This window comes from Mastigoproctus giganteus, chromosome 1 (assembly GCF_048544385.1).
Source record: "Mastigoproctus giganteus isolate SK-2022 chromosome 1, ASM4854438v1, whole genome shotgun sequence".
NCBI lineage: Eukaryota > Metazoa > Arthropoda > Arachnida > Uropygi > Thelyphonidae > Mastigoproctus > Mastigoproctus giganteus.
This window is the reverse complement of record NC_143575.1, coordinates 39,042,834-39,068,936: the sequence shown is the minus strand read 5'-3', so window position 1 is coordinate 39,068,936 and position 26,103 is coordinate 39,042,834. Positions and strand designations below refer to the sequence as shown.

Genomic DNA, 26,103 nt, shown 5'->3' with positions numbered 1-26,103 from the left:
AAAATTTAAATCCAAATTATCTTTCAGCAAGTCAGAGTGTTAAAAAAAAAAAAAAAAAAAAAAAAAAGTTTTAATATAGCCAAGTGATCTGAAGTTATTTTGGTTTTTAGGAGCATTAGCAACTAAGGCCATATTGCTCCGGGGATATGCAGTGGTCATTCCCTGACCTTTCCGCATCCTCCGTATCTGGTGGTCACGGGCTCGAACCCCAGTCTAATCAAGAAGTGTGTGCTACGCACTGCTGCTCCTATCCACCTGGCTACGGAGGCACCTGATCTGAAGTAAATGAAATTTGAGGCACTGATGTCACAGAATATACAATTTTTTTGTATTTCCTGGATTCTCAGAAAATTTTCTTTCCTAACTTTTTACTTCCTTTTTTTGTGCATAATTTCTATTCACTTTGCACAATCTGCATAAAACATGACACTTGAGCGTTATTGGATATTTTATGAATCAATCCATGGCCTTTGCAACCACCAGACCTAAATCTATATGATCTTTATACCATGGACAATTCAATCTGCAAAGTAATCTTTAACATGAAATGGCTGAAGGAAAATCTGTCAATATTGAGACTGATATGTAACGTTCTATAAGTAAGTTCAGAACTTTTAGTATAATTTTATCTTTAAACTTAGGTTAGTGAATTTAAAGAGTACAGGTGACTCACTTGCAAAATAAAGGATTCTGAGAGTTGACAACCACATGTAATCATATACAAAATACTACCAACTCTGAGGGCCATTTTCGCCCCTTTTTACAGTAGACCTCTTGAATTTTAATAGAGATATTGGCAAAAAATTACCTTGGAAAGCACTGAAAGTTACTATTGAGTGAACAAAATGATTTGAGTGGAAGCCAGAATGGAACAGCAAAAAGATCCCATGCTACCAAAATTAATGCAGTGTATTGTCAAGAAGGTACACATACCTGCTGCAGCTGACTATTTAATATAGGGCTTCAGTCAGCACCCACAGTAAAATTAACATCTAGTGTTAGAGCTAGAATTGCCAAACTGAATGACATGCCAGGCAGCCTTAAAAGGCACTATAGCCAAAGGAAATCATGCCTTGAGATGTTGGCATTCCAGGCCTAGGTTATCCATTCTTAATGCTGATCCTGTTAACACCCTTTATTACCTATTATAACACAAGAACTCTTTGGATTTAAGGTTGTCACTATTTAGAATAAAATGTATTTTGCCAAGATTATCCTACTTTGTTTTGAAATACATTAACTATTTTTAATTCTACAATGTGCTATCATATTGCAAGACTAAAATTTTGTTGTCTTCTATTTGTGATTTAATTTGTACCTCATTACATGGTAGTACAGGTAAAGAAATTCACCCGCAACTATTCTTTAACCAGTATACAAATTATGGCATAAAATAAATTACTTTAAGAATATTTTAAATACACTAATATTACCAAGTTTTTTTTTTTTTAAATCAGTAATACTGTTTTTTAAAAGAATGACATTTACCTCACTGACCCAAAATATTGGATAATAAGTGACTGTAGGCAGGTCCTTTAGCTCACTATAAGAAATGAAAGCAACACAAAAATAAAGTGATTTTAAAAATTTAGAAAAAAATAAATATGAACAAAATAAAATTTTTAAAAAAGAAAAATATCAAAACTAATTTTTTTAAAAAGTGAAAAAGCAAGCTTATGTGTGAATCAAAGAGAAAATATAAAAATAAAAGGAAAACTTATTGACGGATGCATTTTTCTTTTAATCTTATACGTGCATTCATTGAATAGATGACTTACTCAAACTCTTTCATTCCTCGAACAATAATATTCATCTGCAACCTTGCATTTACATTTATAGGAATTCCCAATTCCTGTGGGAAAGAGAAAAATCTTTAACTTTTCTTGTATAAAGAAATCATTTGATATTATGAATGCTACATCTAAATCTTAGATAGTTTAGACAAAGCAAGTAACAGAGAAATTAGAAATAGTTTAGAATTAAAATTTCATAAATTCACAATAGCCTGTGTTTTATTTTGCACCTTTATTTTTTAAAAATAATGTTTTTAATAATGAATCATACTTGTTTGATTCATTAACTGTTTTTCTGTACTCCTAAATTACAGAACTGCAAAACATTTCGAACCAATTACAGTAGCCCTTCTTCAATGCAACAGCAACAAGATAGAAACTAAAGTGCTGCAGTGAGGTCTCATGTAGCTAACTGGGCAGTGTAGAATGCAGTAGCATCTTTCAGCTGACCATGGTCGAGCCCACGTGATTACCGAATATGATATAGTCATAGCCACGTTGATTAATTGTAAACTTCTTTGACCTATATTGTTATGCTGTTACACTGCAAAAGGAAGTTAAGAATAAACTGAACTTCCTTTTGCAGCGAGGCCAAGGCCATTCGAACAAATGGGCATTGCATGATCAACATGCAGGTGGAAAAATTTACTTTCATAATTATCTGTAATAAAAAGGCACATTTTTAAATTTACAAACAGATGTATATAACTCTAGGAACAATTCTGAATGAGGCTGAAGAAGTTTTCTAACTCACAGCAAGGTAGCTTCTTGTCTAGTGTTAACCAATATTTATTCCTATTTTCTTGAAGTGATTTTGTCTTCTGATCAATTAGGAGGTTTACACTGAAAGGATAGAATTCATGGGATACCTGGTTCCTGGGCAATGTGACGCTGTCACCCCCCTCTTGCTAGTGGATAAACCCACTGCTTGGCAGGTATATAGGTACACTGCATTCACGTAGACAGTAATTTGATGTTAGTATGGATAAATGTCATGAGTTAATCAACTTTGAAAGAGGGATGATAGTGGGTGCCCGTTGCATGGGTCACTATCGCAGAGGTGGTACAGAAATTGCACTAACCCCATTCAACAGTATTAAGAATGCACCATTTCCGGAATAACATCTCATCGTGGACAGCACTGCGGGCAGAGAAAAGTGGTGGATGAACGTGGCCGTTGAAGTCTGTCTTACATTGTTTCAGCCAACCAGAAAGCAACAGTGGCACAAATCACAGACTTCAACGAGGGAGGTGCCAGAAACGTCTCCACCAAGACCATCATGCAATCATTAGCCGTAACAGGTTATGGGAGCTGTTGACCCACCAGAGTCCCATTACTAACTCCCCAACACAGGACTCTAAGCTTACTCTAAATGCTTAAGAGAGTATTTTTAGCCAAGAAATATCTTTTAGATTAAACCATGCACACCATCAGGCATCTCTCATATTGTGGAGTTATACTTAACTGGATTGTCACTATTGCAACAACAGGGTACCTGCCCACCGCCGAAGAGAAGCCAATAAGCTTCGAACGGTGTCATTTGGGTGGTGGTATCCACCGAGAATAAGTAACATTAGTCTTCTCCATAGGTGAAACGTTACTTATTTGACGTAGTGCAATACCATGGCAACTCATTGTGAAGGTATTCACAATATGAGATATAATTGAAACGATGCATTAAAACTACCTTAGTAGTAGAAATGATGTATGTGCATTACCTATGCATAAGTAAACTCCTTTATATATAATGTGTTTTTTAATAATATTTATAAACATAATAAGCAGAAATGTATATACATGTGCATGTTTGAAATTTCACATACTTTTTTTTTTTTTTTTTTTTTTTAAGTCTTTTAAACTGGAAAATGGAAGAGAATAAGAGTCTGATGTTTATAACTTATGTCTAAAATGTTTTTTGAATTTGAAAAGTGTAAAACACATAGCATGTTTTAAAATTTTTATTAAAACTTAAAAAGCACCATACAATAAGTACTGCAATCCATTAAGAAAATACGAAATATTGGCATTGTTTAGGCAGGATTCAAAAAACCAAAAACATTTTTCAGAAATTAAAAATAAAGTTCAGCACCCTCTCGGCCACCATTTTTTCTACATTTTAGGCGCCATTTCTGCCAGGTTAAATGTACTATTATTATATGCTTGTATGAGTAGGCTTCTGGTTCTTTTCATCTCTTGTCAAAATTCAGGTGTTCTGAAAGTTGTTCTGCTTTGCAAACCATGCCATGCCACATGACTCAACAAACCCTGGCACTAAGTGACAGACTGCCTAGTGTTTTTAATAATATATTGTCTATAGTTGATCTTTTAGCAAATTCAAGCATGAGAGGGGGGAAAAAAAATACCAGCATGATACCAACCTCACACTGCATTCACGTTACAGATACAGGCAAATAACAGTTTGTGTAAACCCTAGGTTACTTGAAACTGTTTACATTTGCACAAATTCCTCATTAAAATCTTCAGAGCAACAGCATGCAAACTGCAAGATCAAACTTATATGCTTCAACAAAAAAGTACATAACTTGCTGTTAACTGTTTGTGCTGGCTTATCTACTGAAATAGAACAGTTAAAATGAAAACTGAACTCCTCTGGCTGCAGTCTGTGAAGAGCATAAACAGAAATTTATTATTTATTTACATTCAGTACCATTTTCTGTTATATTGTTGCAGTTTTTGTCATCTGTTTATTCCTGTGATAGAAATTTGAAAATGATGTAAACAAGCACACACCTCCCTCCATATTAAGGAAAGCTATCTGATGAGGATATTAGAGCTGGACAAGGAATTAGAAAATGTGAATTGGAATATCATCGGTTTGGCTGAAAGAAGAAATGAATCACTTATAAGTTTATCAAGTGGAAATCTGCTGTACACCAATGGAAACAGTGAAAGGAGTGAAGGTGACGTTGGGTTTCTGGTCCATAAAGATTTTAAAAACAACATTTTGGAATTCAAAAGTACCTCACCAAGGGTTTCAAGACTAATACTCAAGATTTCTAAGCGGTACAAGCTAAAGATTATAATGATTTATGCACCACCATCGAGCCGTGATGATGAAGAGGTTGAAGAAATGTACACCGAAACTGAGTCTTCTAGATGAGCAGAAAACCCACTAAACTGTTATTATGGGGGACTTCAATGCTAATGTTGGAAAAAGACAAAACAGTGCAGAAAGGGGAACTATAGGAAATTTTGGAATTGGTGAAAGAAATGAAAGAGGTGAAAGACTTGTGGAATTTGCAGAATCTCAAGGACTGTCAGTAATGAACACTTTTTTCAAGAAAAGGGTGAACAGAAAGTGGACATGGAAGAGTCCAAATGGATTAACAACTAATGAAATCGACTTCATCCTCACTAACAGAAGATATATTGTGAATGATGTTACCGTCCTGAATAAGGTAAATGTTGGAAGTGATCACAGAATGGTAAGATGTACACTTGATATAAATGTAGGAAAGGAAAGGAAAAAACTGACTCGAGTAAATAATACAAAGGTCTTTGAGATAACAGAAGAGGAGAAAAAGCACTATGTACTGGAACTGAAGAACAAGTTTGAGCTTCAGCAGACTGATCAGGACCAAGATATCGATAAGGAATATTACAACTTTCTGAAAGTGATAAAGCCCAAGAAATCTATAGGGAAAAAGAAATCCAAAGAAGAAAAAATTAGTCAAGAAACACTTGTCATGATGAACCGAAGACGACAAATGAAAAGCAAGAAAAACACTGACAGGGAAAAAATTGAGTATACTGAGTTATGCAAAGCCATTAGAAAGAGACTCAGAGAGGACATAAGAAGATTTAACACAAGAAAAGTAGAACAGGCATTAAGGGAAAAACAAATGATTTAAATCAGCAGCCATGAGCAGTAATACAGAAAGACAAATGATACTGAAACTGAAGAATAGCGATGGTTTACTTATAAACAGCAGAGAAGGCATAATTCAAATAGCAGAAGACTACTATAGAGAATTATACAAGGAGTAGGGGAATGATGCCAGCAGTGCGGAAGATGGATTGCAAAGTAGCAACACATACGACATATCCGATATTCTTCCTGATGAGGTAGAACATGCATTGAAGAAAATGAAGAATCAGAAAGCCCCGGGAGAAGATGAAGTTACTGTAGAGTTGTTAAAATTGGGAGGAAGAGACATAACACAAAAACTGGCAAGGCGCTTCACAAAGTGCATTCGAAAAGGTGTGACGCCTAAGCAGTGGAATAATGCAATCATAGTTTTGCTGCATAAGAAAGGAGATAAATCAGAAATTGGAAATTCTAGACCAATTAGCTTGTCCTCCCACATCTACAAGTTGTTCACAAGGGTCATTACTAACAGATTAGAAAGAATACTTGATGAGAATCAACCGAAAGAGCAAGCTGGCTTTAGGACAGGATTCTCAACTATGGATCACCTTCACGTAATATCACAGCTAATGGAGAAAGCAAATGAATATAAAACACCATTATGCCTGGCATTTGTGGATTATGAAAAGGCATTTGACTCCATACAGCATAAGGCAATGTTTAGGGCACTGGAAAGACAAGGCATAGATACCCCATATATTATGATTTTGAAGAAAATATATGAGAGTGCTACCTCCTTTATTAGACTAGACAAAGACAGTAGCAAATTTAAAATCGAGAAAGGAGTTCGACAATATCTCCGAAGCTGTTTACTGCTGCCCTTGAGGAAGCTTTCAGAAGATTAGATTGGTCGCAGAAAGGAGTCAATGTGAACAGAGAGTACCTAAACCATTTATGATTTGCAGATGACATTGTGGTCATAAGCCACGATCCCAAAGAATTAGAGGAAAATCTTAATCAGTTACGCACAGTTAGTAAGGATTTTGGACTAAAGATGAATATGGCTAAAACAAAAGTAATGATGAACAAGTATGCCACAGAAAGGGAAATAATGATTGAAGGAGCAGTAATTGAAAGGTGGAGTCATATACTTATCTGGGACAAGTTATTAGCTGTAATAATGATAAATGGCTAGAAGTCAAGAGAAGAATAAATTTTGGATGGATAGCATTCAGGAAATATAGACACATACTGAAGAGCAATATCCCAGTTTGTCTGAAACGTAAAATAATGAACCAATGTATACTCCCCACTATGACTTATGGAAGTGAAACTTTGGCACTCACCAAAAGAATGGAAGAGAAGCTGAGAACTACACAGCGAAGAATGGAACGAATTATATTGGGAATCAGACCGTTAGATAAGAAGAGAAACACATGGATTAGGCAGCAAACTCAAGTAAAGGACATTCTTATCAAAACTAAAGAACTAAAATGGTCTTGGGCAGGACACATAGCTCGAAGACATGATGACAGATGGACTAAGAAAATAACAGAATGGTATCCAAGAAGAGCTAGAAGAAAACCTGGAAGACAAAGGCGGAGATGGACAGATGAAATTCATGAGTTTGTGGGTAGTAAATGGATGGCCAGTGCTCAAAACAGAAGGAACTGGAAACTTGCTGGAGAGGCCTTCATCCTGCAGTGGATTGAAAATGGCTGATGATGATCTGATGAGGGATCAGTGAGTCCTGAGAAAGACTGTCATAACAGTGTTTCATATTCTTAAATAAACAACTGACTAGTCTTTCAATAATGCTACTTGTTTAAAAAGTAGTGCTGTATCAAGGAAATGTGTGGCAACAAGTTTGCTCCTCTGCCAGCATTAAAACCATTGAATTTATCACACAGTTTAAAACTCTGCCAGCCAGAAAATGTAAAATACAGAAGCCCCAACTTTTCATAATTTAAAACCCAAAATAGCATTAAATAATCACCATTTTGGCTTTTAAAAAAATTTTTATGAAAAGTTGATTGTGGAGGAGACTATCCACCCACCCACACAAAATCTCCCACTGTTCAGTTGGATATGGAAATGTCTACTGTAGCTGAAGGTGTTAGTCAAGTCAGAGCCCAATATTATGGGCATTTGAAGTATCAGATCAACCACTATCAGGACCAAAGTCCATACATGGCTTATTCTTAACATCTGGTAAACCAAAGATGCTGTTTTAAAACATTAAAACAAGTATACATACTGGTTCTATATCCATAAAGAAAATATGTCTCTGAGGATCAGGTTGCATTCCTTTAATCTTCTGCTCATAAAGAGAATCTGCATAGAGGAAATGTGGAAAAGACATCATAACTGGAGAATCTGGGGGGAAGAAAAAATAATAATAAAAAGTTAAAATCACACACACACACACCTACCATTGTTTGACACATAATAGCCTTTAGCTGCCATTGCGCCGTAAAACTTCCAACAACAACACAGTTTATTCCGGTTATTTGGGACATATCGGGATTAGTGCATTTTTGTCCGATTAAATGGCTGCCCCAATTATGTGAAGTTTCACATAAGTAGTTAAAAATAGAGCTTTACAACTGATTTTCTGTATGATCAAATCACGTTACAATGGATTCACCATAGTAAAATACTGTTCACTATACGACATGTAGTAAGCACCGGTCATTGTGATCACATTTATGAATTGAATTTTAATTCTATTAAACAGCGATTCCAATTAGCAAAAATAGGAGGAATATTATTCACAGGCTATAAAAGTAAAGATATATTAAGTACAAATTTACACTTTATTACCTTACCAGTTAAAAAAATTAAATGATACGTGAAAATCGGAAGAATATTTTCCACAGGGTTAGCAAAATAAAAATAAATTTACAATTACATGCATAGCTTAATTAATACATACTGTAATATGTACATACTAAATAGTTGATATTTCTGTTCACTAACATTTGTGGGTGGGGGTTAAAATTTAAAACAGTAAAAAAGATAAGCAATCAATAAAAAAGAACACGGCACACACAAATCGCAAGTAACACGATACACACAAGTGAGAAGGGAGTAACAAGTTGCGAAGCTTAAAAAATAGGAATGAAAAGAAGATTCTGAAAATTTATATATTTTTTTATATGATTGAAGATTTTGTGGAAGTGTAAACACATTTCACCATAATAACGTAAACACCCACAGAGTTCCAGGTATCTGTATTATCAAAAATTCCATAAGATTGAGTTTACTATCCGTTTATAGTAGATTGCACTAACAGATAGCCCAATAAATCAGAAATTGCTAATTGTTTAATGGTTGTGATCTCCAGAAATATGACAGGATAATGTGGTATGGTCGGAGACCATCATATGGTAATGTCGAGTGCTGCAGTCTCCTGCCCCAATTAAACGGCATGTTGTCCCAATTAAGCGAAGTAAACCCTGGCTATTTTCTCGATTGGGTTCTGTTCTTTAAGATTTGCCCCAAATAAAGGGCTGCCCCAATAACTGGAATCCACCATATATATATATATATATAAAAGAGTTAAATATAATCAAATTTCTGGAAGCAATCTGGAAAGCAACTAAAATAATTAAAAAAACAATCCTTTTCTTTCTGCAAATATAAAACAAGTATTTCACTGACTGTCAAGATCATATTATATGAGGCATCCAGAGAGTGGCACGTTACACCTTCATGGGGACCTAAGACAAAATGGAATTTGGGGGCCCCCATCTACAGAAAAAACTAAGAAAGAATATTTTAAATTTCATTTTATTGTGACAACAAAGAAAACAAATTATGACAAAGAACTAAACAAAATGTCATCAAATTTGGTAAAACCATTTTTGAAAATAACAATTTTCAAATTAATCTTCAAGTGAAGTTCATTGACTTTGGCAGGTAGAAAGTTCAGTTTCCAATAAAAATCACTTAAAAATATTAGTAAAAAACAGCAATGAGTTTTTGAAACAGTGATTTTGTAGCTCCCCTCTGATCGGGGCCCCAGGCAGATGTCTTTTTCGCCTATAGGATAATGCACTACTGGCACTAGAAAGAAATGAAACAGCAAACATGTTTCCACACATTATTCTACAAATGCCTTTCCTTGATTTAAATTCATGCTCCCTCAAGTGTGTAATCTGAGCAAGAGGAAGAATCCCATCAGCATTGAGCTTGCTCAAACCATTCAAGGCCTTATGTACCTCAATCAGATCACCTCACAGGTGCCAAGTCTCCAGATGCTGCAATTTGCAGAACTTAAGCCTTTCTTGGTAAGTGCAACCCTTTGTTCCCCTCACCAATCTCAATTGCCCTTCTCTACTCGTTCCAGCAGCTCTACATCTTTCTTAAAATAAGGCCTCCAGATCTGTATGCAATACTCAAGTTGTGTCCTGACCATTGCCTTATAGAAAAAGATAATCACCTCCTTATCCCTGCTAGCAGAATTCCTGTACATCATTGACAAGACGCCATGAGCTTCTCTAGTAGCATGTCTGCACTGCCCAGAAAACTTCATATCTGACTGCACAATTACCCCCAGTCTTTTTCATTCTCCACTACCTGAGTATAGTACCGCACAGTTGGCATGTTACTCTGGGGGTTACTATTGCCCATATGCAGTACTTTGCATTTGTCATTATTTAACTTCAATTGCCCCCTCTCAGCCCATTTCCAACTTTTCTAGATCCCGTTGCAGTTGCGTACTGTTATCACTGTCATAGTCAGTATTTTTTTTTTTTTTTTATATTATTATTAATGACTTACTGTCATTTAAAAAAATGAAAAACAAAAAAAATTCTGCCACCTTCATATTATCTGCAAACCAACATTAAGCCTGATATACCTTTATCAATATCATTGATGAATATACAAAACAACAGTCGGCCCAACACCGAACCCTGGTGGACACCACTAATAACATTAGTCCACAAAAAGCAGTTTCCATGGATTACCACTCTGTCTTCTCACACTCAATCATCCCTTTATCCGTAACAGCAACTTGTCCTTAATATCATATGGCTCCAATTTGTACACCAAACTTCCATGTTCAACAGTATCAAAAGCTTTCCTGAAATCCAAATATATGATATCAGAATTATTTTTTGCATCCAGTTCCTTTGTGACCACAACATAGTGTAATAGAGGTAGCTATGCCACAACATAGTATCCAGTCAAGTTGGTCAGACATGGCCAACTTGATTGGATACTATGTTGTGGTCACAAAGGAACTGGATGCAAAAAATTTAACAAACCCCTGCTGTATCTGAACTATAACTGCATCTTTTCTAGATAATCCTGCAGTGCTTCTTTAACCAGTGACTCCATTATTTTCCCCAGAACAGAAGTTAAATTAGCAGGTCTCTAATTATTCGTGTTGCCTTTCAATCCCTCTTTGTGAGTTGGAGATATATTTTCACATCTCCAGCCTGTGGGGGAGTCCAAGGATGGCTCATAATCATGGCCGAGGGCCTGCTTACTTCCTTTGCTGCCTCCTTTAATATAACTGGATAGATCCCATCCACCATAAGTGCCCCTCTTATGTTTAGCATCAACAATTTCTCCTCCACTTCACTTTCAGTTATTACAAAATCATTTAGCTCCCCATTACGGTTTGATAAATTTGTTTACTTTTCAATCCATCCTCATAATTAAGGAATATCTTGTATATTTAATGTCACACATATAATCCAAAGTAAAGTACTGTGGAAGAGTGAAACAGAAGAACAGAACAGAGAAGATGTGGGTGTGAAAGTCGTCCTGCCTTCCTCAGTGTAATAGAATAGCTTCTTCAGTGCACAGGTAGCTATGCCTGAATGATATGTTACATTTATTCTCACCAAAGTTTGCTATTATTCATAATTTTTAAACTTTATGCAATTAAGTAATATACAACATAATAATTTGCTTAGAATATAATTTTAAAATCATCAAAGCATTACTTTTTTGTATATTATATAAAGCTAATTTATTTGCTTTGCAAAGAGGAGAGTGTAGTAGCTGAAAAGCAATTTTTTTTTTTTTTGCCCAGTTTTACCTAACCTTATATTGATAAATTCCAAACATTTAAAATTGTGTTTTTTAATTTAAAGAAAAAATGAACAGGTTACGTGTAACCTGTAAATTTTTCATTAGCACCAAATCTATTCAAACATTTGCATAGGCACATGATGCAAGAAGGCAAGCTTATACAGCATCAGCCAAAAAAAAAAAAAAACGCCCTTCTCATTTCACCCATCCATTCGCTCCAAATGTTTTTCTAGTTCTGCCTTGAATTTATTTAAGCTATCAACTTCTACAACAACAGATAGAAGTTTGTTCTGGCAATCAACCACCTGCTGGCTAAAGGCAAACTTCCACACTTCCATCCTACAACTGTCTTTCCTCAATTTAACTTTATGCCGGCTCAGGTGATTATTCTGAGCAAGAGGAAGAATCCCATCAGCATTGAGCATGCTCAAACCATTCAAGGCTTTATACACCTCAATCAGATCACCTCGCAGCGGCCTAGTCTCCAGACACTGCAATTTGCAAAACCTAAGCCTTTCTTTGTGAGAGCAACCCTTTGTTCCATTCACTAATCTTGTTGCCCTTCTCTGTACTCATTCCAACAGCTCTACATCCTTCTTAAAATGATGCCTCCAGACCTGTATACAGTACTCAAAGTATGGCCTGACCATTGCCTTATATAAGAGGATAATCACCTCCTTATCCCTGCTAGAAAAATTCCTATATATCATTGACAAGACACTATGAGCTACTCTTGCAGACCATCTGCACTGCTCAGAAAACTTCATATCTGCCTGCACAATTACCCCCAGGTCCTTTTCATTTTCTACCACTGTCAGTTTAGCACCACACAGTTGATACATTACTCTGTGGTTACTCCTTCCCATATACAGTACTTTACATTTGTCAATGTTAAACTTCAGTTTCCACCTCTCAGCCCATCTGCTCAACTTTTCTAGATGCTGTTGCAGTAGTGTACTGTCATTAGTTTCATTAAAAACCCTGGCAACCGTTGTATCATCTGTAAACTTGGACATTAAGCCTGATATACCATTATTAATATCATTAATAAATACAGAAAACAACAATGGACCCAACACTGAACCCTGGGGAATTCCACTAATAACATTAGTCCACCAAGAGCAGTATCCATTGATTACCACTGTCTTGTACCACTCAACCATCCCTTTATACATAGCAGCAATTTGCCTCCAATGCCTCACTGCTCTAATTTGTGCAGCAGTCTTCCCTGTGCAACAGTATTAAAAGCTTTTCTAAGATCCAAATATATGATATCAAAATTATTCTTTGCATCCAGTTTGTGACCACATCACAGTATTCAATCAAGTTGGTCAAACAAGACCTCCCCTTAAAAAAAAAAAAAAAAAACCCACGCTGTGTCTGAGCTATAATTGAAGTCTTGTCTCAATGATCCTGCAGTGCTTCTTTAATCAGTGCCTCCATTAATTTCCCTGGAACAGAAGTTATACTAACAGGTATATAATTACTTGTGTTGCCTTTAAGTACTGCTTTGTGATTTGGGGTCACATTTCCACATCTCCAGTCCATGGGTACCTCCCCTGGGTCCAAGCAAGCTCTCATAAATATGGCTTAGGGTTTGATTACTTCTTTTGCTGCCTCCTTTAATAACTGCATAGATCCCATCCACCTCTGGAGCCTTTCTTATGTTTATCTTCAACAATTTCTCACCCACTTTGCTCTCAGTTATTACAAAATTATCATCTAGCTCAGTGCCAGAGTTTAATTCACCTCTGGCATTCCCCTTCCCAAATAACTCCTCATGTGTGAATGTAGATGCTAAATACTCATTTATTTTGTTAGCTACCTCAGCAGAATCATCAACAGTTGAACCATCAATATTAAGTGGACCAATCTGATTCATCCCCTTCCTTCTAGAGTTTACATAAGTAAAGAACTCTGCTGTTTTTCCTTTGCATCTGTTGCCAAAGATTTCGTGTAATCTGCTTTGCCTGCCCAACCTCCTTTGCAACTTTTTTTTACAGACCAGCTTATATCTATCATAGGCTTCCGTGTTGCCTGTTAATTTATATGTATCCCATGCATTTTTCGTCTCTGCCACATGTCTGAATAGTTTATCTGACATCCATTTAGTCCTAAATCTTAAACAATATTTCTTAGTTGGTACGTAAAGCCTAGTAGCTTCCAAGATTAATTCTTTAAATGCTTCCCATTTTGAATTTGCTGTTGGTAACATCATCAGTTGGTCCCACTGTAGAGAATTTAAATACAGTCTCAGACCACCATAGTCACCTTTACCAAAGCAAAAACCCTTCCCTTAACTCCTGATGGTAGTTACCTCTTTGAGTAAATCCTACTTCAGCACACTGTGATCACTGCCACCTAGTGGTTCCTTTTTTCTGCAGATTCGTAATGCATGAAGAATCACTACTGATAATCAAATCAAGAGTATTACTCCCTCTAGTTGCCTCCCAAACATGCTGCTGTAGAAAACAATCATCCAGTAAATCCACAAATGCCTTTCTAGTGTGTGAGTGACCAATCCACAAATTCCAGGCAATATCTGGGAAATTAAAATCTCCCCATTATAAGACACTGATTTACTGGCCCACTCTACTTCTCTGTATAGTTGTTTATTATACTCTGAGTCCTTAGGCCTATAACACACTCCTACTTTCAATTTTGCTTTCCCAGTGCTTATGTCACACAAACTGACTCTACACTGCACTGTCCAGCCATGTCAACTGGCTGTACTTTCTTGGATTTTGTTTCTTAACTAATAGCATAACCCATCCTCCCTTCCTATACACATTGTACTCCCCAAATTGCAGTTCTGCATTCCTTATATCTGTGTGATGACCCCACATCTCTGATATTCCAAAAATATCTGTCTTTGATGTTTTGACCAACACCTCAAATTCATCAAATTTATTTACCAAACTCCTAGCATTGGTACATGCTTGTTTCTATTCTTAGCTACCCTAACACAGCCCATGTATTTACTTGTTCTGCAATGACTCCTGGCAGTCTCTGAAATGCCTTGCACCTTGTTTTCCAGGCTGCTGCTCATTCCAATACAAGCAGTGCAAGAATCACTTTCACCTCTGCCAGCAGCTACTATTAATCTATTACTCCATGTATCTCCCCCCCAAACTATCAGTTTTCCGACCCACCTAACACTGCCTCAATAGCATCAGCAAACATTCTTGCACCCTTTCTATTTAAGTGTATCCCATCCCTGTAGAAGCAGTCTCTCCTGTTAACAAGCACAGACCAGGCTGAAAAAAATTCTACCCATTGAGCCTTGCACAATCTCTCCAGGGCCAAATTGATCAACAAGGCTCTCATCATATACTCCCCCTATCGTGCCTGGGCAGAATTGCAGACACTTTCAAATTCAACCCTAACTCACGGCTTTTTTCCAACATTGACCTGTACTTGTTAAGTAATTCTGCTGGTCTCCTACTCTTAATATTATTAGTGCCAACATGTGGCAACAATATCACCTTTGGTGTCCTTAAAAGATGATATCTGCTCTACGACATCATCTACTGACATCTAGATGATGTCGTAGAGATGGTTTTAATTGCTCTCTACGGCTCTACAAAAATCATTAACCATAACTTCATGTGGTTTTAATTGCTTTCAAATGACTGCTATGGTGCATACTCACTATACTGACAAGCTGAAATATCAAGACCACCAGAAGGTAGACACTCATCTAGACAATAACAATGATTAGCTTCATCATATTTTCCATTATCAAATGCTGTATTTTTTAACCAGTATCTGTATGCTGCTATTCCATTCCTGTCCACATCTTCTAAATAACTGAGAGAAAGAGTTCTAAAAAAAGAAATTATTGAAATAAATTCCAATTAAATTAATAAAATTTGCATAGTCAAAGATAAAATGGAACACATTAGTTTTAGTTTTTTTTGTTTGTTTGTTTGTGTTTTTTTTATGTTAAAGCATTATATACACTAGCGGACAAAAAAAAAAAAAAAAAAAAAAAACTATCACTTGTGAATTTTGCAAATAATGTGTTTTGCACTGCATTGTGGGTTGCAGAAATGTTCAAAATGCATTTTCTAGATGGGATATATATCACTGTGAATGAAATCCAATAAAAAGACTATGTGATACCTAATTACCATAAATGTCTTCTTAAAGAGTAAAATGCTTAATTAATGGAAATACAGTTGATTCCAGTTATTTGGAACACATTGGGGCTAGTGCATTTTGGCCCGATTAAACGGCTGCCCCAATTATCTGAAGTTTCACATAAATAGTTAAAAATACAATGGACCCTGCTTTACAATTGGTTCACTGTACAATTAGATCACATAACGATGGACTCACCATAGTAAAGTACTGTTCACTATACAATGTGTAGTAAGCCCTGGTCATTGTGATCACATTTGTGAATTGAATTTTATCCACAGGCTATAAAAGTAAAGATATATTAAGCACAAATTTACCCTTTATTACCTTACCAATTAAAAAATTAAATGATACGTGAAAATCGGAAGAATATACGTGATAATTGGAATAATTAATATGTACTGTAATATGTACATACTAACTAGTTGACATTTCTGTTCACTGACATTTGTGGGGTGGGGATTAAAATTTAAAACAGTAAAAAGATAAGCAATCAATAACAAAGAACACGGCACACACAAATTGCAAGTAACACAATACGCACAAGTGAGAATGGAATTACAAGTTACGAAGTTTTAAAAATAGGAATGAAGAGAAAATTCTGAAAATTAATTTTTTTATATGATTGAAGATTCCATGGAAGTGTAAACACATTTCACCATAATAACCCACAGAATTCCAGCTGTCGGTATTATCGCAAATTCAATAAGATCGAGTTTACCACCTGTTTATGCTAGATTGCACTAACAGAAAAGGCCAATAAACAGGTGACTGCTAATTGTTTTATGGTTGTGACCCCCAGAATTTCGACTGAACTACGTGGTACGGTCACAGACAATCGTAAGGTAATCTCCAGTGCTGTGGTCTCTTGTCCCGATTAAGTGGCATGTTGTCCCAATTAAGCAAAGTAAAACCTGGCTATTTTCTTGATTGGGTTCTGTTTTTTTAAGATTTGCCCCAAATGAACGGCTGCCCCAATTAACCAGTGGACCAAATAACCAGAATCCACTGTATGAGAAATCATGACAACCAAACACACATTTTATTGTTTTATTGCATTTACGTGTACAAACTGAAATGATAAGTTAATGTAATAGTATTATATACAGTAAATCAGCAAAATAAGTCCTCAATATTTTAAATTGTAGATTGTAGCATAGAGTTGATTAACTCTATGCTATGATCTAGCATAGAGTTAATCAACTTCTGGATATATGGTTGCCCAATTTTCGTGGTACCACACCCTTACAATGCTCTCCCGCAGCCGAATCTTACTTGTTGGCTTCTTCTGAGCAATTTTAGATGACATTATATACCAGCAATTTTCAATAGGGTTCAAAATCTGGACTGTTGTCAAGACAGTCCAACACTGTAATGCCAGCATTTCTGAGGTATGACTGCACCTTAAGGGAGAAAAAAAAAGATGTTAGTTAGTTATTTTGGTTTTTAGAAGCATTAGCAACTAAGGCCATATTGCTCCGGGATATGCGGTAGTCATTCCCTGACCTTTCCGCATCCTCCGTATTTGGTGGTGACGGGCTCGAACCCCAGTCTAATCAAGAAGCATATGCTACGCACTGCTGCTCCTTCCCACCTGGCTACGGAGGCGCCGGAGAAAAAAAAAAAAAGAGGGAAAAACATTGGTGTAAGTATGTTTTAAGCTTTTTTTTTTTCTTGGTGCCAACTGAACATATGGAGCCATGCTTACACCTCCACAAAACAGTATACTAATGAGCATGTATACCCTTCCAATGCCGTATTTACAGATACGGCTGATGCAATAACTTTGCAACAAACCAAATGACTTGAAATCAAACAATATCTTATGTGTGGCATTGCTACAAATGTTACTTTTGTTTTAAGGTGATGCAGTTTTTTTGTCCACCGCTGTATACTACAGTAAACTTTTTCTTAACAAGAAATTTTGTTACTGGGATTTGCTTAAGAGTTCAAGGAATTCTCAACCAACCATCTCTGGCATGTGGCATTGCTACTCACCATACAGCAATGTCCCTACACTCAAGGGTGATCTCCGAAGTATTATAAGCAACTGATACATAAGTTTACCCAAGTCTCAGGTGAAAAGAAGGTATGACTTCCTATAAGCTAATATTGTGTTTAATAGTATGTTTTATCTATATTTTATTGTAATAATCAGTTTTACTAGCTCATTTCTTTTATATTTGGAATTAAGTAGCATATTTAAGATTGTGATACACAACCAGGTTTTAGATGGAGAATTTTGGGTAAAAATATTTTGTTGTTTATATTTCAAACTCAGATTCATAAGTAAATAAAAAGTAATATTTATTGCATTTTGTACATGGGATGTGCAATATATGTATAATCCATATACAAGTATTTACTAAACAAAATTTCAGTGCAGAACAGTGAACATATTGTGAGTTTTTATGGGTTTCACATTGTGAAACCCATAAAAACTCACAATACTGTCACAATCATCTTTATCAATATTATAGTTAGAACCTTTGCTTTCTTCATCAAAGCACTGCTGATTTCACATTTCTTTGAGAGACTTGATGACTATCTTGTATTTCACAAACTCCTACAAATTTTTCACCCATTCACACACTTGTGAAATGGTTGGTCAATTCATCCATGCTGTTGGTGTCAGATTATGATTTGGTGTCTTCATCCATTTGGTCCACTCCACTTGCATAAATGCTTTAAAGGGTTTGTTAATTGAGAAGTCTACATAAGTTGGCTAGTAAGGCCTCCTGGAATTATACCTAATTATGTGTGTAATTTTACAGCTATCCTTATTGTTGTCTCTGTTACGTGTGGTCTGAATTGGTCACACACTAAAAGAACTGGCTTTTTTTTCTGAAGCCCACCTGGACATTGACCATACTTTCTCCAGCCACAGCTTCATTCTTTTTCGTCCTTCCATCCTTTATTGTGAACATGGATGAAAATTTCTTTCAGAATTTCATCTTAGGGTATTACTTTCCCTTTGAATATTAACAGGGGAGACAGAGCTTTGTGCCATCGGCACAACATGCTGAAACAACAGTGTAGAAGGTTTTCTCATAGTCAAAAGCATTAATCATTATTGTTTTAGCACCTTTAATGTCTACAGTTTTTTTGTGATAGAACATTGAAAGTTAGGGAGGGGAACTTCATATTACCTGTACAAGAAATAGTGTTCAAGTTTTAAACACTATTTCTTCCTTGCATTAATCACAAATTTCCAAAATAGTAAAATCTTGGTTTTGTACTCAGTCAGCATCGTTTGTGCTATTCTGGTTCAAGTACACGTGGTTATGCCATAAATCTTCGTAAATCCACAGCATCAGGAAGTTATCTCAGAAAATCTGTGATATTGTTATTTACTGTAATAGACTAATATTGTTATTTACTGTAACCTTGTTCCAAATATGTGATAGTTTTTGTAGGTGCAGAAATCCTACTTTTATCCGTGATCCACTTTTTCCATTTGTGGCCATTTTTAAAAATGGCATATGAAAAGAGCATTTTCTCACCTCTAAATTTTTTTAATCTTTTGTTTTGCTGACTATCTTAGTAAAATTGAATCACTGTTAATATTTTGATCTAGTCTAACTGTAAATAGCTAAATTCTCTCAAGTCCTTGCTTCTTAATGCATGAGAAATTTAATAAGGTGCTATTTAATGAAAACCTTAGTTAAATATATACTGAAAAAACAAAGGTCAGGAAGCTTTATCTAAACTTTAAACTTAATTGCAAACAGGAACGTTTTTATTTCATTAAAATATGAAATATAATTTCATGTTATGTAGAATACTATAGGTTCCAATGGCAAGTTAAATCACTTGTCTACAACTTCCAGATTAAGAAGAATCTTTGAAAGAAGAGGCAAAGGTAAAGAAAGCCAACATGAGAACCACGGGAAAACTTACCAGGCAAAATAGTTTCCCACTACCAGTTTCTTCCTGCATTCTCAGTAAATAGATAGTGCGTGTTATCGTTAGTGGCAGTAGAAATTAGTTTCCTATCAGGAATAAACATCCTAAGACTGAGGCAGTCTGGAAGGTGTACCTGTAAATAAATTTCAGCCCACTCATGAACTCCAATAATCTGCTTTTAATAATGAGAAGAAACTAATCAATACATTGTTAGACTTCTACTGCCACTACTGATAACATGCACCATCTGTTTACTGAGAATGCAAGTAGAAGCTGCGGTAGCAGGAAAAGAGTTTGCTGGTATGTTAAGTGAAGTTTCCCATGGTTCTCGTGTTGGCTTTCTTTATCTTAGCCAAAGAAGAATCTGTGAAATATGATGGAAAGATAACTAAAATCACTGATAATGGCATTTTAAAATTTAATGCTGACTAGACAGTGGTATGCAGATTAGCATTTCAGCACCTTACCTGCACATGTCTGGAGCAAAAAAAGTAATATCAGTATTGCGTGACAAAGTAAATGGTGGCCACATCTCTCCAGCTGAAATTAAGAGAAAAGAATAAGCTTAACCATATATATATATATATATATAATTAACAAAAATTAAAGAAGCATATTAAAAATTACATTTAAAATTTTGAGGTTCAAACATATGGGATTGGGTCATTCAGGGCATCTGAGTCTGTAAGGCATCAACATAACATCTGTATATTATACCATTCCAAGACTTGTTTGTGTAAGATGAAAAATCCAAGAGAGAAAAAATATATAAATACATAGGGGGAAAAAACTGTCCACCTCCACCTGACTAAGCCATACACTAAGACATTACAAAAGTTCCTCATCTCTTTATGAAGTTGAGCATTGTGTTTTAAATAAAATTTTGAATTTAAATGGAAAATTAAATACTATATGCTTTAACCTCATTTTACAGCCTTCCTCACTAATGCAGTTAGTTTAATTTCCTAAATAATTCCACATAAATGATAGTAATAGCTTAGGGACAAAGACAGCCACATGGCATAAAATCAGTAAGGAAGCATTTTAGGAATGCAACTTGTCACTTTCCTTCCATGTTGATTAATACACTAGAAGCTCAAATTCAGCAATACTGAGGCTTAGCTCTTGCCCGATTTTTTTGCAACTTAAATACTATACAGCTCTGCTGGTAGTAAAGAGCACAGATATTCTGAAAGAACTTAAGCAATGTTTTCACTACTTCATGGAACTCTGTCGAGTAGCATATTGTAAGGCTTAAAAAAAAATTTAAGTAATAATAAAAATACTGCCATAGTCATAGTTTGTAAAATTAAATGTGACCATGGGAAACTTAGCAACAGCATATTTTGTGGCCAGACTCCATGATGAATCTCTCATCAGTTGCTTTTAATCACAAGAACTATTATTCACACTTTCCTTTTCTTTATTTTATTTTTTTCTAACCTAAGACTTAGAATGTGATGCTCAAGAAACCTTCCAGATGTGAGAAATACACTATAATTACCAAGTTTTCAATGGAGAATTAACATGCATAATGAAAACAACAAAGTGATTTCCAGTATTTTAAGCTTTAAGTTTATTTAAAGCAGGTGGGCATGTGACTTACCATTTGAAATGACAGAAGCAGCACATACATCATGGAATTATGTTAACTGGACTGACATTGGGAAACATTGCTTTGAGAAGCAACAGCCAAGTTTCTCAAGGTCATAATTTAACACTTCATGAAGCTCGGGACTTAAATATTACAAAGCGACAGATTTAATGGGTTTTATTTTATTTAGAAGGAAATTAATTATACAGGTACAAAGAATTCAGATTATAGTAAAAAAATATAAATTATGCATACTAACAAACTTACTTGTTCCTTTGATTTTATCACAGTTTGAAGAATTCCATATAGAAAGTTCACTGGAAATTAAGAGCAAGTAAATGTTAAATAAAAATTATAAAATTATGACATGCTAGTCAAACAAGGCACACATGCACTAAACATGATCAATAATAAATATACCTATAGATTCAACATACATACATAGCAACTGTTTCTCACACAAAAGTTTTATTAAATAAAAGTTAATTTCATAAAATTAGATGTTAATTTATTTATTAATAAATAAATGTTAATTAAATTATTTCATTTGATTAAAATTAATGATAAAATTATTTACTAAATGAATGACAGTTAAAAAGTATGACAATGGCTAATTTTTACCTTCAGTTAAATAAAAATTTTATATTTATTTAATGTATTGCACAAAATATTTCTTCTTTGTTATCTACACAGTGATGCATCTTTCTAGTAATTAAAAAGTGTGTTGCTTGTATATTATCATGCTCTCAAGCACATATTGAGCAAGCTCAGTGTTGATGGCATTCTTGCTCACACTGCACACACAAATTCAAATTAAGGAAGAATGGTTGCAGGATAGATGTGAAGCAGAGGGCTGAGTTATTGTTGGAACAAACTTCCAACTAGTGTTGTGGAAGTGAGCAGTTTGAATAAATTCAAAGAAGACCAGACAAATTATTGAAGGGGATGGACAGGTGATGTGAGAGACTTTTCTTTTTTCTGGCTGATGCTTTATAAGCTTGCTTTCTTACATCATATGACACTACTACTAAATAATAACAGATGCTAACATACTATTCCTGTTTTACCTTTTAATTGTTCTTTGTAAGCATGACTATTTACTGCCACGTACTCTGTAAATCTTTGTTTTTTTTTTTTTTGTTTACTTTCATCTCAGAACACAACAGAAAGATGTGCCAAAACTAAGATGCTTTTTAGTAATTTAATTTTTTATAAAGTATATATCAAATAAAATAAATTTTGATATAAACCAGGTTTTATCATTTATAATAATAGTTCAGCCTGCATTGTGTGTGTGTTCCTGTTTATTGTATTTTCATTGAAATAGTGTTGTTGAGAAGCCCTGCAGACCATATACTGCAGGAATTCTACAAATAATTTCATATTACAAAAAAGAAGTCATCTTAAAAGTGCATTGTAATTGTACTGAAATGTAAAATATGATAATTCTGTGCAAGGGTAAGAATAGACATTTTTTTCCAGGGGAGAGGGAAAGTCTCATTCCTATGACCAGTTTTTCAAGGAGACGCTATTTTCTAGTATAGTACTGGCTCAATGTTCCATCGTATGTGTAGCAATGCTCTACATTTCTTTAAGCTACTGTTAGCTTACTCTGTATATGAAGTGACACTGGTAGTTCTTTCATGGATAGGACAGTTGAGACTTCCAAAAATTAAACTACAGGTCAATCATCACTAATCTGGCCACCGGTAATCCGGTTCTACCACTAATTCGGACATAATTTCCGCGAACGTAATTTCAAATTCCCTGGGTCGGCACACTGACCTACCGCTACTGTTTTGGTGGCATTGGTTGCAGCATCAGCTGTTGGCACGAACTCGTAAACACTGGAAAGCCATTCCCACTTGTTTTTCTGCATTTATTATTATTATAACCTACTCACATCTGGCCCCAGCCACTGTTCCAATGCATAAAGGAAGTGCCTCTCGTGGTGTAAAGTGCAAACACCGTACATTGTTCATAACAGATAAAGTTAAACTTCTGAAAAAAAAATTGACAGTGGTGCGTCCTGTGAGAAGTTTAACTCTGCTTAATTGTAAATTCCAGAAATTTCTCTCAGTTCCTCTTATTTTACTAATTTTCTTTTAGCCATTCCTTTTTAGATTTTTTTTTTTTTACAACACACTAGTACAAACTTGTGGAAAAACAACATAATATGATGTATAATACAGCATGCTAACGAACTTGTTTTCACAAAATCTCTAACAATACTGACAAACTTATTGCGAAGTTTGAGAGTTTTTTTTTTATTGCAATTAGTTTTATTGCAGTGCTCGCTGCGTGTGCAATAAACTAATCACAACCGACCTTCATATATATGCCGTAATAGCGTCACACATATGTGGCTGATGTGGCTTCTCAAGAAATAAAGTAACCTACTGGGCCACGTATAAAAAAATATATATATATATATATGCTACGTAAAGTCTTTTTTTATATATATATTTTAAGCAAAAAAACGACAACACTGACATTACAATATTTATTTTAGAATTACTAATCAAATTATTTGGTAAATATTTTTTGGCCCCTGGAGAATTTTTTCTTAAACTGGCTTGGCAGTCAACGTTTTAATTAAAGGCAGGAGGAGGTGGTTAGCTGTTTAAACTGTATGTGGATTAAACTGTATGGAGGTGGGTAAACTGTATGTGCTAAAATAACCGCCAGCGATCCGGCAAAATTACTAATCCGGCACCCCACAGGTCCCAACGCTGCCGGATTAGTGATGGTCGACCTGTACTAGAAAACTGATGTTTTCAACCAAACACTTCTTATAGGAGATAGGCTACAGTAGGGTTTCCATTTTTCATTTGATGCCTTAACTTTTTATGTTTCAAAAGAAGGAATATTATGCTGAGAGGAAATTAATACAAACCCAAAGTTGCAGTCGAAATAAGAATTACAACATTTCAATATGACTTCTATGTAATGCAGAACATATCTCAACAATAATGAGTCTCTTTCCAGATGCACAGTAATATTGCTAGAGAGTGTGTTGATTGCTGTTTGTGATTCATCTCTTCAAGTTGTTCACATCAGTTGGCAAGAAGGGTTGGGAGGGGGGGATTTTCTCACTACAATTTTTACACAGGGTGAACTCAATATGTAAGGTTATGAGATTGGTGCATATGCAGCCAGTCTTTGCTTAACTTGTTATAATATTGCTAGCCAATTAGGCACCATATACTATATGTCGTCTTAACATTACAAGATCTTTTAACACTAGAATTAGGCTAGTGGGCCTCACAGAATAGCTTCTAGACTGTGCATTAAATCATGAGCAAAAGGCCCTTATCTAAATGAAAATTTAAAATGTTTATTTGCCATAAGTCGCACTGGTATCCAATCATCATCGTCATCATAAAAGAGTGTTGTGACTAGTAAAATTGTACTTTACTGTTTTGAAAAGATTTTTAGATGTTTCAAAATAGAGAAATTATTCAAGTTATGGAAGTACAGTAGCGCATCAGTTATCCGGAATAATTGATGTCAGACCTCTTCTGGATAGCCAAATTTTCCAGATAATCGAACCAGAAAATTTTCCGGTAAGATTTAATCAGTTTAATTAATTTATTTAATCAGTTTAATTAATTTATTTAATCAGTTTAATTAATTTATTTAATAAAGATTAAATAAATTTAATCTTATCTTATGATTAAATTAAATAAAAAAATTATAAACCAATCTCTGAAAACAGAAACATCCATCCAGGCATTTTTATACAAAACAGGAAAATCAGAAATATTTTTAAATGCTCTCGGTTTTTCGACTTGCCGACAAAGAGCATGATATTTGCACACATAGCAATTGTAACTCGCTAGTTTCTTGTCTTAAAACTTGGTACAACATCTCTTTCAGTGGCTAGGGTTTTTCTTGGCAGTGATTTCCATAATAACCCATCTCATCAACATTATAAATGTTTTCTTTCTCGTAATTTGCTTAACCCAAGTGAACTTACTTTTAAAGGACACAGCTGCCGATTCGTCTGCAGAACGTTTCTCACCTTGAATGTTTATTTCATATATACAGTGTCTCAGTTTAAAATTTTTCAGCTAACCTGTGCTTGCCTTAAAATCTTCATTACCTCTTAATTTTTGATTAAGATCCAATGCTTTTTCACACAACATTGGGTCAGACACTGGTTCAACTAAACTTTGCTTCTGAAGAAAAAAATAAATAAAAAATAAAGTGCACACTCTCTAAAGCGGCATTTGCAGGTTTCGAGAGTCTTTTTCCTGCTAGATCCTCCTTCACTATCCATAATTGACAAATTCTGTTATAGCATTGGAATTTTTCTTAATGTCAAATGGTTGAAGTCCCCATATCAAACTCTTTGGAGAGATTTCCTAAATTTTCACCTTTTCTAATTCTATTAATAATTTCCGTTTTTTGTTGCAATATTAAAACTACGCATTTCTTTTTCATTCACATTTTTCCGTAAAACATTGAGAAAAATAATAAATCGCACAGTTTTGGGCCGATATTATTCTTACCGAATCTGGAGCTAAAATTAATATGAAATTCACTCATGGTTTTCGAGAAAACACAGAAGTCTGTGATATTTTTCTAAAGCACACTTCTGAAGGTCCTATAGAATTCTAGAGGTCACAACCATAAAACAATAAAAATAATTTGCAGTTTTCGGTTTATTGGGCTTTTTGTTTGTACAATCTGTTACAAATGGGTAGTAAACTTGATCTTTTGCTTATTATAATCAAAATTCAATTTGCAAACATGATCACTATAACCGGCGCTTACTGAACTATTG

General features: G+C 35.0%; 1 protein-coding gene across 1 annotated transcript in view; it reads right to left on the bottom strand.

Moving 5' to 3' along the window:
• Positions 1–26,103, bottom strand: part of LOC150090719 (scavenger receptor class B member 1-like) — a 93,134-nt gene that overhangs the window by 14,793 nt on the left and 52,238 nt on the right. The window contains exons 6-11 of the mRNA XM_090379646.1: positions 21,582–21,631; positions 20,188–20,260; positions 15,324–15,496; positions 7,881–7,999; positions 1,779–1,852; positions 1,489–1,543 (exon numbers count right to left, since the gene is read on the bottom strand). Coding sequence (XP_090235772.1) covers positions 1,489–1,543; positions 1,779–1,852; positions 7,881–7,999; positions 15,324–15,496; positions 20,188–20,260; positions 21,582–21,631 — 544 coding nt within the window. The remainder of the gene's footprint in view (positions 1–1,488; positions 1,544–1,778; positions 1,853–7,880; positions 8,000–15,323; positions 15,497–20,187; positions 20,261–21,581; positions 21,632–26,103) is intronic.